The following is an 18,323-nucleotide window of genomic DNA, read 5'->3' on the forward strand; positions in this document are numbered from 1 at the left end:
TTCCACTCCGCTGGTAGAGTTTTGGCCACTCTGCATTACGAATGTAATGTGGAGTTCCGGCCAAATTCCATCGACCAACACGTGGTAGAGTTTTTCTTGTGTGTGGCCCGCAAACAATAAGTTTGCGAGCGCTAGTGAGAATTGGTGTGTCCTAGTTTGATTTCTGGGTACTAGAAGTGCACCCGGCGTGTTTTTCCTAGAGCAGATGGTCACTGGCATTTGCGATCCTTCAGTTTAGGAAAGCTGCCGCTCGAGTAGAAAATGTACTCGAGCAGCAGCAAAACCATCTTGAGCAGCAGTGCCCTGCGTGGTGTAGTTCACACTGATTTCTGAGAGCGGAACAAACTCCTTGCACTAAAAATCAGCAAGGGCACCACAACAGGCCAATCTCCACCCACTTGCAGAGTTTTTCTGTAATGACACGGAATTCCACAGAGTAAAACTGTGCAAGTTCTGCCCACCCATATATATTTTATTTTTTTCATGGGTATCCCATTTCCACCACACCTTATTTTGGGGGGAGGCAACGGGGAAAGCTCCAGGGCCTCCGTAGCCCGTGAGGGCTCCCAGGCCCCACTCATTGTGATGATGGCTGAAGCCAGCAACACATATGCTCCAATTTAGTATTTTTTAAACCTTTATTTTTAGTCTTATCAGAAACAACAAAAACAGCAGTTATGGGGAGAAAAGGTCATAGAGCTCACCTGGGGTAGTCCAGTTTGACATGAACTTGATGATGTGACCTGCAAATCAACCTAGAAACCAACAACCCATAAGACCACACTTTCACAATTATACTCATTATGTGCTTCTGTCTTCTCAAGAGTAGTCGTTATCCATACCAGTCTGTGCTTACTTGTTCCCCATGTTGTCCAACCCTTCACCGTCCCTGGAGTCAGTGGCAGCTTCCTGGCCTAAGAAGACAGTACAAAGATCTCCCCACACTGCAAGGTCTTGCTTCGCTCTCTCATCCCGTCTACTGAGTCTCATGTGGGATTAATCAGTCACAGTCCATTCCATAACATCTGTACATCAACAATCAAAGTCAGGAGCCCTCTTGTCCCATCCATGTGATGGCTACTCTGGGGCTTGCTAAAAGTATTGCCATTTGCAAGAATTTGTATACAATCTTCTTACCTTTAGATCGTGGGATATTACCCAATAGGGAGCATGGTCACGTTAGCTCAAGGAGTAAGTGTACTGTCCTCTGTACCTCCACTACTACCTGGGACCAGTAACCCAAAACCTCTCTGCACTGCCAGCAAAGTGTATAAAGTCAGCTCCTGTATTGCCTCATCTAGGAGATGCATCAGGTGAGTAGGAGTTAAATGATGGATGGATGGCCTGTGCAGAAAGTTATAGTGAACCAACTTAAAACATAATGTATGCTCCTATTTTAACTCCTGTAGTGAGGGCAAACATTCTTTACTTCTGATGCTCCCTGGCAGGGGAGAAAACCTTATTGCTCTGTTTAGAGGCAGAAGCCATACATCAAGCCCTGCTGGAAATGTCCCCAGGGCTGAAATCAGGGAAGAGACCAACCCCCCTCCCCAAAATTGAATACGGTCTCATACCAAGGCATGGGGAATGGGGCTGCATGCCTCTCCCCAAAAAACTGAATACATTACCAGAGGATGGGATTCCTGGGGCCTTACCATGGCTCAGGGCAGTGACTGCACACCTGCTCCCCAAAAAATAGAACATGGCCATGGCCCCAGGCAATTGAGTCCCTGGCACCCTCCCTAAAAAGTTGAATATGCTTGGGGCCCTACTAGGGCTCAGGGAGTGGGGCCACATACCCCTAAAAATAAATATAAAACAACTCCCCCTGGCTCTGGCCCACAAGGGTGGATTACTACCTTAAAGAGCAGGACTACTTCCATTGTTTTTACAGGATCACAGATCTTTTGTGGATCTGTGCTTCCATCAACAAAAAACTGTTTCTGCCCCCAGGTGAGGGTCCTCCTGGGATCTCCAATCCTAGACCAAGGCAGGTAGGATATAATTTCCCACTCAACCACTGTGAGTTTTTTATTACTCATTTTCAGGACAATGGACTGAGTTTCCGTGTCCTTAAATAGCTGCCATCACATCCTTGTTGATGATGGTGGCAGCCAATCAGATCTTTTCTCTAGATCTGTTGGATCTGCGCATCTTCAGCAGTGTGATATATACATACATTTTGAACCTTAATTTCTCAAAAACGACAAAATAGATTCACAGAAAATCACAAAAAGCATGCTTTTTGGACAAAAATCAATCTTTCTACCCAATTTGGTGTAATTCCGTTAAGCCATTTTGGTTGTAGCTACATCTAATTCTTCTATAGAAGATTGCATGTGAAAATGTGTTTGGGACCTTTTTCTCTGCCCTGCTTGGTGGATCACCCCAAGACTTTTCAGTAAGGAGCTGGGGTGGAGGAACTTTTTTTGGAAAGTTTTGTGAAGACTCATAAAACAGTGACAAAGTTATTAGCAAACATAAAATGATTTTCCTATAAAACTGAGGTCCTAACTATAACTATCTGCCACCGGTTAATTAATTATCTCTCTCTCTCTAAAACTATAAATACATATATATATATATATTTATATCTCATAACAAAGCCTGCACACTCTTACTACCGGTGCCAATGCGGGCATTGTGGCCAAACCTACAATATTATTGGACCAAAAACAAAAAGTGTTGCACTCCATGCACCAGTTCTTCAGCTATATTTTCTTTAGCTAAACACAAGTACTCCAAACACTGACGTGTTTTGACCACTAAGGTCGTGATCACGACATGCACAGCTTTTTCGTCAAAAGTTTTACTGCAAATATTACATTGATATTATCAATGATGTTATTGAATATGTCAAGAAGGCCGTAATTTGTGGTAATTAGCAGTGCATGGGGAGGGCGCGACTTATAGTTACCTTAGGGCACAAGTTATAGTTACTTAATATAACTATAACTGATGAATTTCTATGTTTTTGTATGAGTAGATCCAAAACCTAACTATAACGTCCCTGTAACCTTTGTTTTTTTAAGTGAATTTCTATGTTTTTTCAATGTAAAGTAATTTACACTACTATACGATGATCCAACCACTGCCACACACGGCCTTTGACTGGACGCTGCAGAGGTTGGCCACAGGGCCTGGCATGCAGCCAAGACCTACACCCAACCTCGCTAACCATCCAACCCTGAGAGAGAGAGAGTAAATGAGAGGTTCAGAGAGAGACAGTGATTTAGGCTTTGACGAATGATATACTTACAATGATATATTTTAAGACAAATTAAAAAGAAAAATGTATTTGTTATTTAAAACTAATGCGATCACCTTTCAGTATAAACCGTTACCTTTTGAAGTTTAAATTAAGCTAAAGAAGAGAAAAGACCAAAGACACACCTGAAGTGGTACCCTCAACTTTCAGTGTGAGGATCTGTGACCTTAAACCATTACACCACAGGTGACTCCTTACCCTGCTATTTCCAGACATATCTATGACATTCAACTGATAGATGTGATAGGAAAGAAACGTGAATGTTCCATCACTAGGAAGGTTAAACAGTCAAAATACTAGTGAATAAACAAACACACTGCCAAACAACACTAGGATTTGAACCACAAGACTTTGACCATTAGGACAGAAGTGACTCTGTTTCACTCTGAATCCAAACATGAGTATAACGTTTGTCCCAAACATCTTGCTAGTCATACTCTTCGAAGTCATTGCATGGAGCGACCATTGCAATGACAGTCTCTCTCTCTTACATTCCCTTTATGGGATATAAGAGAGAGAGAGACAGAGATAGGGACAGGACCGTGGAGGGAGCCTCAAGGCCCCCGCAGTCCAATCCAGCTCCACGCATTGCTCCCAGAAGCATGGAGAAGCTTTAAATAGCAGCTTGCTTTCATCTGTTTCCCTGCACACACATTTGCATGCAGGGAAATAGATGAAAACTCTGCTTTCTGACAGCAGGAGTTGGTTGACAGCTCCGGCTGTCAGATAGCAGACTTTGTTTGCTTTTGCTTGATGGGGGCTGTCTGCTCCCACCAAGCAAAAGCAAACAACTATGTCCCGGTGGTGGGTACCCCGGGACATAGAAGGAGTGGACCCTGAGGGGTGGTGGTCTTCAGGACTATTATTGACTCCACATGAGGGCTGCATGGCCCCCCTCCAATGTAATCTAGCCCTGGGGAGGTGGTGGGCCCCGGGGCTTGGTGTCAATGGCTAACAACATATCCTTGTTGAAGTGTTGGTAGCCAATCAGATCTTGAGATCGGGAGGGTTCGCAAAGACTTTGTGTCCCTGTATATACAAGTTTTAATTTTTTTATTTCACTAATACTACTGGAAAGATTTACACCAAATAACAAAAAGATCGCTTTCTGGACCAAGAGCTACCTTTCTGGCAAACTTGGTGTAATTCTGTCCAGTGGTTCGGGCGCTATAACTGTTCAAAATTCTGATGGAAAAATGAATGTGGAAAAAAGCGTTTTGGGACCCCCCTTTTTCTCGGGCCTTCCTTGACGGATCGCCCCGAAACTTACCAGACAGGAGCTCACGTGAGCGACACATTTTTGGGAACATTTTGTGATGACTCGTCAACCAACGCCAAAGATATAGGCAAGTAAAAAAAACTTTTTCTACAGAACCTAGGTCCTAACTATGACTACCTATTGGCGACCGCCACTAGCTTATGTAGATAGCTAGATAGCTAGATAGCTAGATAGATAGATAGATAGATAGATAGATAGATAGATAGATAGATAGATAGATAGATAGATAGATAGATAGATAGATAACAAAAAAATCCTCAGCACTCACAAGGATGCACACCAACTCCTAATGCAGTGTAAAGTAACCTTTACTCAGAGCAGCCTCACCTACGCATTTCAGCTGTAGCTTTGATCATGATAATTGGGCTTCCGGAGCTTTACACTGACTGCCACATTGAAGCCCTTGTGATGCTGGAACTGTTTCTTGTTTATGATGTATAGATACATCCATGTATATTTATGTGTATGTATGCATATATGTGTATGTATATGTATATGTATGTATATATGTACATATGTATATATACGTATGTAGATAGATATATATTTGTACATATGAATGTGGATGTGTGTATATCTATAAGTATATAAAATGTTCTACATTAAATTTCCAGTAGGAAATTGAGACAGAGATACAGCTCAACAGAATTACACTAAATTTGCCATTGACTAACCTCCATATGAACATGTTGTGGCATGCATCTCTGGACTTTGGGACATGGCCTCACTGAGATGCTTTGTAATCAAAGCTTGTTTTGAGGAATTTAAAAAGAGCACGCAAGGTTTAGTCAGAATATAAATCATCTATCGCTTCTACCATACTAATTTTAGGAATTGCAGTGTATTCTAAAATGTTTACCCTATGTAAAATGCTGATCCTCTGTTGGGATTGGATTAACCATGTATGAGAGAAAACTGTTCTCTCTGATCAGTTTCTCATAGAGGATACGGAAGATGCCCCTGAAGCTAAACTGCCCCTGAAGCTAAAATGAGAACGTATTTTATGTAATTTCACACTATCTTCCTCAACCATGTGAGAATAAAGTCTGACATCCTGAACACTTCAAGCAGTAGCAGCAGGAGCATGTGAGTTGATTCCTCAATATTCTACCGCAGTATCCAACATTGTTCTAATAAATAACTCAAGTGCTAGCATTCCTGTTTATGCCAAAATTGTGACACACTTAAAGCCATCTTGATTGACTCAAAGCTGAAAAACCTAAAACATTTTGTTTAGAAATTAACAAAATCAAGGGGTTAATTTGTCATAGAAATTATGGTTAGTGGTGTAGAAAGAAGAATTAGGACATAATTGGTACGAGATCTCAAATATCTTCCTTAACCATTTCAGTAAAACTTAGGACTGACAGATATATTTTTAACACCAACATTAGACTGCCAGTAAACTCCCTGGTGATCAACTGCAACATTACCACTATGTTCTGATGAGCAACTAGAGTGCTAACATTCTGTATTTATGACACAAATGGCAAGACAGGCAGTGGCAGCACAACAGACGAGGGAGGGAAGGGCTACGGGAACATACAAGGAGAACAGGGGGCAGGGGAAGCAACAGACAGCAGGTGAGAGATGTGGCAGTAAAATGGACCAGGGAGGGAAGGGACATTGGCATGGTCTTGGACAATGGTGGAGATGGGGAAGGAAGCAGAGAAAGAAGCAGCAAGAATACCATGCCAGAGGGGAGATAGGGGCAATGGCAGCACAACAGACCACACAGGCCAGGAAAGAGGGCAGAGGCAGTACAATAGACCATAGAGGGTTGGAGGATAACATTTGAGATATCATTAGTGATATCATCAATGATGTTATTTAACATGTCATTAGTGATGTAATATGTGCGGTCCTAAGTAGTGCTTGGCTGGGACTCAAGTTATAGTTACCTCCCTAACCTATAACTTGCAAATATCAGCGTTATTTGATAATGTTACTTTAACCTTTGGGTTTTCAGTGAATTTCTAGGTTTTTAAAAATAATGTAGGCTAAAATCGTTTACCGTATACCTAACTATAATGTCACTTTTACAATTCTGTTGATCATTGAATTTTGAGGGGTTTTAATGTAAGGAAAGATAATATTACCATACCTAACCACAGCGCCTGTTTAACCTTTGTTTTTTTAGTGAATTTCTGTTTTTTGTATCATATTCAGCCAACACCCCCACTGTCCATGGCCTTTGGCTTAGTGCAGCGGGAGTTGGCCAAACCCACCCCTGTGAGCGGCCATCCCGCTACAGTCTGCACTCTGCACTCTGTGGTCTGTTTGTTGCCTCTGCCCTGTCCCACCTGCCTTCCGTTCTCCCCTGCATGCCCCTTCCCACTCCTCCCTGCCCTCGCTGGTCAGCTCTCTGCACAAACCCCCATTCAGTCTGTCCTGCATCCTTCATCAGCATGCCTCTGACTCCCTCCTGCCTGAATTATGTGTTCCATTGCTCTTATTGCCACACTTGCACCCATTACCTAGCCCCACAATGTGCATTATACTGTACCCTCCTTTTTTTGTGCCGCCTCTGCCTCTATGCTGTCACAGTTTATAGAGTGACATCTCAAGCTGTTGAATTGTACAATTTAAAGTATATGTTTTGAACTCAGCTGCTGAGCTTTCATATTTTAAAAGACCAACTTTTGAGTAATATTCAGAAGTGAAATACGTGCACTGAATAGGAAACAATAGGTAGGTCGGGAGGCTGAACAACATTATACTTCACGGTCTGTGGCTCCACATCCAAGCTTTAAGGCACCTTGCTGTTGGAATATGAGGCTTTACTACTACTTCGTATGGTATCTATTACCTCCGAGAAGGACTAAGACTGTGAGGAGAAAAGGGCACCCAACAAGCCATGCTTCCTTCTGCAGGTTCAGCTGGGCTCGGGCCCTGCTTTCTTTTAACACAGTTTTTGCTGATCAGTATACAAATGATTAATTATCAGAAAGGTGTACTTTGCTGAACAATTTGTGCTGACCAGCACTTCAAGTTAGACTCTTCCTTTTGGTTTGGGCCAACAGAGATTTTCGTATGGTTGGTTGAATTTCAGGGAATACATAATCAAAATACGTAAGTGTTGGACCTTTTGCCTTACGCAGGGTCATCCCCAGTCTGTTTGCCTCCTTACTCCTGGTTTTTCTGACCTCTCGCTGTTGGCTCTAGGACTCTGAGCAATTCATCACTCCTGACCAGTGCTAAAGTGCAGGTGCTCTCCCATCTAAAGTTGGTATGATTGGCTTATACCTAATTGGCATATTTAATTTACCTATAAGTCCCTTGTACAGTGGTATCTCTAAACCCAGGGCCTGTAAATTAAATACTACTAGTGGGCCTGCAGCGCTGCTTGCGCCACCCACTGAAGTAGACTTTTAAACCTGTCTCAGGCCTGCTAGCGCAGGGCCTGTGTGCGCAGTTTTCTGCCACAGGGACCTGGCATCTAAACTTACTTGCCAGGCCCAGGACTCCCCTTTTACTACATGTAAGTCACCCCTAAGGTACGCCCTAGCTAGCCTTATGAGCAGGGTGCCATGTATGTAGAAAGGCAGGACATGTGCCATATTGCATGGCCTGTCCTGGTAGTGACAAACAGCCTAACTTGGTGTCTCACTGCTGTGAGTGCTGCCTTCTCATAGGATTGCATTAGAAATGCCCTGCCTTATGTATTGCCTGATTTATGAGGGGCAGCGTAGGCGTGTTTGGTATGGTTGTGATGGTGATAATAAATACTGCTTACTGGTGTGGGTGTATTTTTTATTACTATCACAGAAATGCCAGTTCTAGAAAGTGCGCATTTATCTGTACTTTTGACTCTGGTGTTTTGCAGCTTGACTCCAATCCACGTCTGGGCAGAGTGACAGTTGGGGCTTTGTGCATACTTTTCAGACAGCCTGTACACATGGAGGGTGGAAGTGTCACAGAGGTGCATCTGCATACTGAATAGTCTTCGTGGGCTGATAGAAGGGAGAGGCGGGGCACACCTGCATTTGTAAAGACTGTGCCCTGGCCTCGCACAATAGGGTCATTAACCCCCCACTGATGTTTGGAGCCTGTGCTGAAAGGAGAGAGGGGGCACTCCCAGAACCAGTTGTAACTGGCTGGAACCTCCTCTCCCTACCATTGTAAAACACTGTAAGAACTGACTATAAGTACAGGGGAATTTTCCCCACAATTTGGAGACTCTTGGAATCATCTTGGAACTGGACACCAAAGGCTGAAAGGACTCACCAGGAACCGCCATGGACTGCTGCTGCTGTGCTGACCTGTGACCTGCCTGGTCACTGTGAAGGACTTGCCACTTGCTGCCTTTCCCTTGTGCTGGCCTGTAGCTGGTCCCTCCACCTGAGGACCTTGTCTTAAGATTCTGCTTCCCAGGGGCAGGGTGCTGTGGCCCCTGACCCCTGCATCCATTTCTTCACGAGGGGTGCTTCTCCGTGGTTGCGGCTGCCATAGCGCTGATTGCAGCACGCTTATGGAGCCTTGGGAGCTCGTAGGCTCCTTGCTGCATTGTGCCCCTTTAAATAAGATCACCACAGCAGCCCCGGAAGCTGGAAGAACACTTGCGCGCCGCATCGGGTGCAGGCGAGTGTCTGCTCGGGCCCCAGGAGTGGTCCGATCTTCTTGTGGCTTCACGACAGGACCAGTGGAAGGCACAGGGAGTGCCCCCTTCCCCCTGGCCTCTGCGTTAGGAGCAGGACGCTCCTTTTCTGCTGTTAGGTAAAACGGGCATTAATGTGGGCCCCCCCCTTGGTGGAAGGGCCAGTGGAGGCCCGGGGGGCCCCAAGAGATCGCAAGCTCTAAATTGTCACTAAACTGGAGGGGGTGCGTGGTGCCCCCCTCCTGCCCTAAGTTGTTTTTGCTGGCTTTGGCCCCTCTCGTGAGGGCCGGTTGAGGCCCTGGGGGGCCCCCAGTAATCACGGTCCCCGGAAGGGCCTGTCTATAAAAGAGAGGAGGTGCATGTCACCCTCTTCCGACCCCAGAGTATAAAGGAGGCCCCCGTTTTTCGCATAGGAGCGCCTGGGGCCCCATTGTTCGCCTTCTAGGCACTGGAGGTGCCTTCATCCAACCAGGTACTGTTTAAAGGACCAATATAGTTGCAATCCAAAGTTCTTTCTACAGACTTTTGTTTGATTCATATATTACCTACCTGCTTTTGATGTTTATACATATGTGTATGCAAATGTTCCTTTTATGGACATGCTTGCTAATATGTTTTTCTAACTTGCCATATGTTTTCTAATGTTCCTACTATGGGCTTTTTATGATATTCTTATGACAAGTGCTGTGATGTAATACGTGTTTTCCTGACTACTGCTTATGTTTCAGAATACTGAGTAACCTGTGTGTTATGTGTGACTACTGCTAGTTTGCAGAGTAACTAATGTGTAACGTTCTGACAACTGCTAAGGTAGCAGGATAGTACTGATATGTGATGTTTGGTCTGATAATTGCGTTGTGTACAATACAGTATATTTTCATTTAATCTGGTGTTGTGTTTCCTTTGTGGTGGGGATATTGCGTCACATGTGTTGTGTGTGTTGTGCAAACGCTTTAGACATTGCCTCCTGGTTAAGCCTGACTGCTCGTGCCAAGCTACCAAGGGGGTGAGCAGGGGTTATCTTGGACGTGTAACTCCCTTGCCCTGACTAGAGTGGGTAAGTTCTGCCTGGCTGAGGTGCATACCCTAGCCAACCAGAAACCCCATTTCTAACAGTAAGCAAAAAAACTGTGCTATGGAATGTAACTAAAGAAACTACATGTTGTTTCAGATTATTTCAAGCATTTCCATCTATCCCTATGTTGTTGTTTAAGCGTCAGCACATGTTGCATCAGAGAAACATTACATGTATGAGGGAGCAGTAATGCAAAGGAAGATTATGAGAACTCACCTGTCAGAAAGACTTCCCAGCACAGCACCTCCCACAAGCACTCCTGTCATATATATTGACTGGGCTAGCTGCTTCAATAGGTGTTGGTCACACACCAGATCCCACTGTGAAGGAGAAACACATCATTGAAAATCCCCTCCAGAGGACAATTGTTCATCCTCATTCTCATGATGCAAATAAAATACTCTAGTTTAATAGTTGATTAACCATTTTGTTGCATTTAGTAATTGTATATTTACATTTCAGAAAAATCATATCAGTTGACAGTTCTTATCGTAGTCTTTGAAGCAAAGGATGAGTGACACCTGCTACAATGTGAGCATGTACTTGACCCTACACATAGATCTCTACTGTGTATTCTTACCCTAATAATCATAGTTACCTTTTGAATTATACTTCTGGTTTGATTGCATGTTGTATATGAAGACTTTGGTTTGACATACATGTTACTATGTTATTAACTCACCTGCCAATTATGGTTTCATTTATGAGCTCCAGATTTTGTATACTGAAAGTTATTAGCAATTTCCTATATATAAAAAAAAATATTCCGTTAGAATATTAGAGAATCCAACTGCTGTGATGGTACAGAATGAAATAAATCTGCATACATTGTACTCCACATTTAAATGCAAAATACATCTAAGAAAATATATTTAAACAGGGATGCTTGATCAAACGTCCGGTGCACACTTCTGTGCCACTTGAACAACTCCATAACATATTCCTCCATTCTTTTCTAAACCATGCAGAATTAAAGCAGGAGTCCCTCAAGGCTCAATCATCTCACCCATGCTTTTCAACATCTACATGGAATCATTACCAGACCTGATCAATAGTTTTGACTTCATGTCCTATACCTACACAAATGACACACAGATACTTCTAAAATTGGAAAGACCAAAGTACATTGGAACATCAACAATATTCAGTTGCCTCCAGGCTGTTAGCCAATGGATATCATAGAACCACCTCACATTCATTGCCTTCAAAACCAAAATACTCACATGGTGAGACTGGAAAACCTATGACCCTCTCTTCGCCTGGCTTAATGATCTAGGACCACCACCAAAAATATCTACGGAGGTAAAAAACTTCAGAAATGCCATGGACGCCAAGCTGTCAATGATTGCCGACATATGTAGCCGAATCATGCTTTCTTACAATGAAAAGACTGACATTTTCTGCCACCTATGATTCCCCCACAAGATTAAAGCTACCATCTCTCATGTCCTATCAAAACAGGATTATGCTAATGGTCTGTATCATGGCTAAAATTTGTCGACCATGAGAATATTACAGAGAATTCAGAACGGTGGCACTAGACTCCTCCTACATGTAAGCCACAGCACACATCTCCCCTGCCTTAAAGGCTACACACTGATTACCAGTTGCCATAAGACCCACCTTCAAGTTGCTTTGTATCACACACAATGCAATACATTGCAAAGGACCACTCTTCATCAGGAACAAAGTCAACAAATATATCCAACAATTGAACCTACACTCGAGAATGACTTCCCGCCTCATAATTCCTACATACAAGAAAAAACCAAGGGTGAAACATCATACTCTGTTTAGGCAGCCAAACTACCCACATACATAAGACCCACTGACAACCATTTCAGTTTCAAAAGATTAATCAAGAGCTGGCTTTTCTGCACCTTTCAGCTTAACTCATAAAAAAAGAGGTTACCACAGGAGTATACTCAAACATGACAATGCTTCTTACAGTATGGCGATGTGGTTGCTGTTGTCCATGTGTCATTGTATATTTAACTAAGCTTTCTGTTATGAGCAGGTACCTCTACATAAGGGGAAAATGATATCTTACACACCAAGATACAGGTGTATATCAGGCCATGTCATAAATGCTGTTTCTGTGTACATTTATATGTGCATGTATATAGGGATTTATGCCTGCTACTAAAACTTTAAGAAATGTATCTGTATATATATATATATATATATATATATATATATATATATATATGTGTTAATTAGTTATTTGAAGAAACATATTTTGCATACTTCACCACAAAATAATTGTGCAAATCAGAACACATAGATATTGCTACTTCTATATACATATGGGCATTTTTATAGAGGGGTTTCCCCCAGTGTAAGGAAATGCCTCCTTGGCATGGTTGCCCCCTGACTTTTTGCCTTTGCTGATGCTATGTTTACAATTGAAAGTGTGCTGAGGCCTGCTAACCAGGCCCCAGCACCAGTGTTCTTTCCCTAACCTGTACTTTTGTATCCACAATTGGCAGACCCTGGCATCCAGATAAGTCCCTTGTAACTGGTACTTCTAGTACCAAGGGCCCTGATGCCAAGGAAGGTCTCTAAGGGCTGCAGCATGTCTTATGCCACCCTGGAGACCTCTCACTCAGCACAGACACACTGCTTGCCAGCTTGTGTGTGCTAGTGAGGACAAAACGAGTAAGTCGACATGGCACTCCCCTCAGGGTGCCATGCCAGCCTCTCACTGCCTATGCAGTATAGGTAAGCCACCCCTCTAGCAGGCCTTACAGCCCTAAGGCAGGGTGCACTATACCATAGGTGAGGGTACCAGTGCATGAGCATGGTACCCCTACAGTGTCTAAACAAAACCTTAGACATTGTAAGTGCAGGGTAGCCATAAGAGTATATGGTCTGGGAGTCTGTCAAACACGAACTCCACAGCACCATAATGGCTACACTGAAAACTGGGAAGTTTGGTATCAAACTTCTCAGCACAATAAATGCACACTGATGCCAGTGTACATTTTATTGTAAAATACACCACAGAGGGCACCTTAGAGGTGCCCCCTGAAACTTAACCGACTATCTGTGTAGGCTGACTAGTTTTAGCAGCCTGCCACAAACCGAGACATGTTGCTGGCCCCATGGGGAGAGTGCCTTTGTCACTCTGAGGCCAGTAACAAAGCCTGCACTGGGTGGAGATGCTAACACCTCCCCCAGGCAGGAATTGTCACACCTGGCGGTGAGCCTCAAAGGCTCACCTCCTTTGTGCCAACCCAGCAGGACACTCCAGCTAGTGGAGTTGCCCGCCCCCTCCGGCCAGGCCCCACTTTTGGCGGCAAGGCCGGAGAAAATAATGAGAAAAACAAGGAGGAGTCACTGACCAGTCAGGACAGCCCCTAAGGTGTCCTGAGCTGAAGTGACTCTAACTTTTAGAAATCCTCCATCTTGCAGATGGAGGATTCCCCCAATAGGGTTAGGATTGTGACCCCCTCCCCTTGGGAGGAGGCACAAAGAGGGTGTACCCACCCTCAGGGCTAGTAGCCATTGGCTACTAACCCCCCAGACCTAAACACGCCCTTAAATTTAGTATTTAAGGGCTACCCTGAACCCTAGAAAATTAGATTCCTGCAACTACAAGAAGAAGGACTGCCTAGCTGAAAACCCCTGCAGCGGAAGACCAGAAGACGACAACTGCCTTGGCTCCAGAAACTCACCGGCCTGTCTCCTGCCTTCCAAAGATCCTGCTCCAGCGACGCCTTCCAAAGGGACCAGCGACCTCGACATCCTCTGAGGACTGCCCCTGCTTCGAAAAGACAAGAAACTCCCGAGGACAGCGGACCTGCTCCAAGAAAAGCTGCAACTTTGTTTCCAGCAACTTTAAAGAACCCTGCAAGCTCCCCGCAAGAAGCGTGAGACTTGCAACACTGCACCCGGCGACCCCGACTCGGCTGGTGGCGATCCAACACCTCAGGAGGGACCCCAGGACTACTCTGTTACTGTGAGTACCAAAAACCTGTCCCCCCTGAGCCCCCACAGCGCCGCCTGCAGAGGGAATCCCGAGGCTTCCCCTGACCGCGACTCTTTGAATCCAAAGTCCCGACGCCTGGGAGAGACCCTGCACCCGCAGCCCCCAGGACCTGAAGGACCGGACTTTCACTAGAGAAGTGACCCCCAGGAGTCCCTCTCCCTTGCCCAAGTGGAGGTTTCCCCGAGGAATCCCCCCCTTGCCTGCCTGCAGCGCTGAAGAGATCCCGAGATCTCTCATAGACTAACATTGCGAACCCGACGCTTGTTTCTACACTGCACCCGGCCGCCCCCGCGCCGCTGAGGGTGAAATTTCTGTGTGGACTTGTGTCCCCCCCGGTGCCCTACAAAACCCCCCTGGTCTGCCCTCCGAAGACGCGGGTACTTACCTGCAAGCAGACCGGAACCGGGGCACCCCCTTCTCTCCATTCTAGCCTATGTGTTTTGGGCACCACTTTGAACTCTGCACCTGACCGGCCCTGAGCTGCTGGTGTGGTGACTTTGGGGTTGCTCTGAACCCCCAACGGTGGGCTACCTTGGACCAAGAACTAAGCCCTGTAAGTGTCTTACTTACCTGGTTAACCTAACAAATACTTACCTCCCCTAGGAACTGTGAAAATTGCACTGTGTCCACTTTTAAAACAGCTATTTGTCAATAACTTGAAAAGTATACATGCAATTTTGATGATTTGAAGTTCCTAAAGTACTTACCTGCAATACCTTTCGAATGAGATATTACATGTAGAATTTGAACCTGTGGTTCTTAAAATAAACTAAGAAAAGATATTTTTCTATATAAAAACCTATTGGCTGGATTTGTCTCTGAGTGTGTGTACCTCATTTATTGTCTATGTGTATGTACAACAAATGCTTAACACTACTCCTTGGATAAGCCTACTGCTCGACCACACTACCACAAAATTGAGCATTAGTATTATCTCTTTTTGCCACTATCTTACCTCTAAGGGGAACCCTTGGACTCTGTGCATGCTATTCCTTACTTTGAAATAGCACATACAGAGCCAACTTCCTACATTGGTGGATCAGCGGTGGGGTACAAGACTTTGCATTTGCTGGACTACTCAGCCAATACCTGATCACACGACAAATTCCAAAATTGTCATTAGAAATTCATTTTTGCAATTTGAAATTTTTCTAAATTCTTAAAAGTCCTGCTAGGGCCTTGTGTGTTAAGTCCCTGTTTAGCATTGTCTTTTAGAGTTAAAAGTTTGTTAAAAGTTTGAAATTAGATTCTAGAAACAGTTTTAGATTCTTTAAAAAGTATTCCAACTCTTAGCAGAATAATGTCTGATACAGAGATGCAGGTGGTGGAACTCGACACCACACCTTACCTCCATCTTAAGATGAGGGAGCTAAGGTCTCTCTGTAATATAAAGAAAATAACCATTGGCTCCAGACCTACCAAAATTCAGCTCCAGGAGCTGTTGGCAGAGTTTGAAAAAGCCAACCCCTCTGATGATGACATCACAGAGGAAGAAATTAGTGACTTGGAGGCCAATGTCCCTCCTCCAGTCCTAAATAGGGAGAACAGGACCCCTCAAGTCCTGTCTCCAACTGTGTTAGTCAGAAATAGTGAGTCCCTCACAGGAGGGTCCCACATTTCTGAAATCACTGAGGATGCTCTCAGTGAAGATGACCTCCTGTTAGCCAGGATGGCCAAAAGATTGGCTTTAGAGAGACAGCTCCTAGCCATAGAAAGGGAAAGACAAGAGATGGGCCTAGGACCCATCAATGGTGGCAGCAATATAAATAGGGTCAGAGATTCTCCTGACATGTTAAAAATCCCCAAAGGGATTGTGACAAAATTTGAAGATGGTGATGACATCACCAAGTGGTTCACAGCTTTTGAGAGGGCTTGTGTAACCAGAAAAGTGAACAGATCTCACTGGGGTGCTCTCCTTTGGGAAATGTTCACTGGAAAGTGTAGGGATAGACTCCTCACACTCTCTGGAAAAGATGCAGAATCTTATGACCTCATGAAGGGTACCCTGATTGAGGGCTTTGGATTCTCCACTGAGGAGTACAGGATTAGGTTCAGGGGGGCTCAAAAATCCTCGAGCCAGACCTGGGTTGACTTTGTTGACTACTCAGTGAAAACACTAGATGGTTGGATTCAAGGCAGTGGTGTAAGTAATTATGATGGGCTGTACAATTTATTTGTGAAAGAACACCTGTTAAGTCATTGTTTCAATGATAAACTGCATCAGCATCTGGTAGACCTAGGACCAATTTCTCCCCAAGAATTGGGAAAGAAGGCGGACCATTGGGTCAAGACAAGGGTGTCCAAGACTTCAACAGGGGGTGACCAAAAGAAAGGGGTCACAAAGACTCCCCAGGGGAAGGGTGATGAGACAACCAAAACTAAAAATAGTAAAGAGTCTTCTACAGGCCCCCAAAAACCTGCACAGGAGGGTGGGCCCAGAGCCTCTTCACAAAACAATGGGTACAAGGGTAAAAACTTTGATCCCAAAAAGGCCTGGTGTCATAGCTGTAAACAGCATGGACACCAAACTGGAGACAAGGCCTGTCCCAAGAAAGGTTCCACTCCAAACTCCCATCCAGGTAACACTGGTATGGCTAGTCTCCAAGTGGGATCAACAGTGTGCCCAGAGCAAATCAGGGTCCACACTGAAGCTATTCTAGTTTCTGAGGGTGGGGTGGATTTAGCCACACTAGCTGTCTGGCCGCCTAACATGCAAAAATACAGACAGCAACTCTTAATTAATGGGACTAGAATAGAGGGCCTGAGGGATACAGGTGCCAGTGTCACCATGGTGACAGAGAAACTGGTTTCCCCTGGCCAATACCTGACTGGAAAAACTTACACAGTCACCAACGCTGACAATCAGAGAAAAGTACATCCCATGGCAATGGTTACTTTAGAATGGGGAGGGGTCAATGGCCTGAAACAGGTGGTGGTCTCCTCAAATATCCCAGTGGACTGTCTGCTTGGAAATGACCTGGAGTCCTCAGCATGGGCTGAGGTAGAACTAAAAACCCATGCAGCAATGCTGGGTATCCCTGAACTGGTGTGTGTGAAAACAAGAGCACAATGCAAGGCACAGGGTGAACAAGTAGAGCTGGAGTCTGGAAGAATGGCCCAGCCTACCAAGAGAACAGGAAAGTCAGTTGGGAAACCAACTACAACACAGCAAAAGAAAGGGAACCTCTCTTCTCAGGAAGAAGTTCTGCCCTCTGAGGGAACTGAGCATTTGGAGCTTGAACCTTATCAGGTTGAGCTCTTAGGCCCAGGGGGACCCTCAAGGGAGGAGCTGTGTAAGGGACAAGAAACCTGTCCCTCTCTTGAAGGCCTTAGGCAGCAAGCTGCTGAAGAGTCCAAAGGCAAGAAAAATGGAACGCATAGGGTCTATTGGGAAGATGGACTCCTGTACACTGATGCCAGAGACCCCAAACCTGGTGCCACTAGGAGAGTGGTAGTGCCTCAGCTGTTCAGGAAGTTCATCCTAACATTGGCCCATGACATTCCCCTTGCTGGACATTTGGGACAAACCAAGACGTGGGAGAGGTTAGTCAACCACTTCTACTGGCCCAATATGTCCAACATGGTTAAGGAGTTTTGCCTCTCCTGCCCCACCTGTCAAGCCAGTGGTAAGACAGGTGGGCATCCAAAGGCCCCCCTCATTCCACTTCCAGTGGTGGGGGTTCCCTTTGAAAGAGTGGGTGTGGACATAGTTGGTCCACTGGAACCTCCCACAGCCTCAGGAAATATGTATATCCTGGTAGTAGTGGATCATGCTACCAGGTATCCTGAAGCTATTCCCCTTAGGTCGACTACTGCCCCTGCAGTAGCCAAGGCCCTCATTGGTATCTTTACCAGAGTGGGTTTCCCTAAGGAGGTGGTGTCTGACAGAGGTACCAACTTCATGTCAGCATACCTAAAGCACATGTGGAATGAGTGTGGAGTGACTTATAAATTCACTACACCATACCATCCACAAACTAATGGCTTGGTTGAGAGATTCAACAAGACATTAAAAGGCATGATCATGGGGCTCCCAGAAAAGCTCAAAAGGAGATGGGATGTCCTCTTGCCATGTCTGCTTTTCGCTTACAGAGAGGTGCCACAGAAGGGAGT

General features: G+C 44.9%; 1 protein-coding gene across 1 annotated transcript in view; it reads right to left on the minus strand.

Annotated features, from left to right (window-relative positions):
- The window catches only part of LOC138259998 (solute carrier family 22 member 6-A-like), an 850,707-nt gene that overhangs the window by 513,151 nt on the left and 319,233 nt on the right, over positions 1 to 18,323 (minus strand). The window contains exon 2 of the mRNA XM_069208044.1: positions 10,436 to 10,539. Within this exon, the coding sequence (XP_069064145.1) occupies positions 10,436 to 10,539 (104 nt within the window). The remainder of the gene's footprint in view (positions 1 to 10,435; positions 10,540 to 18,323) is intronic.

The sequence above is a fragment of the Pleurodeles waltl genome, chromosome 9 (assembly GCF_031143425.1).
Source record: "Pleurodeles waltl isolate 20211129_DDA chromosome 9, aPleWal1.hap1.20221129, whole genome shotgun sequence".
NCBI classification, from domain to species: domain Eukaryota; kingdom Metazoa; phylum Chordata; class Amphibia; order Caudata; family Salamandridae; genus Pleurodeles; species Pleurodeles waltl.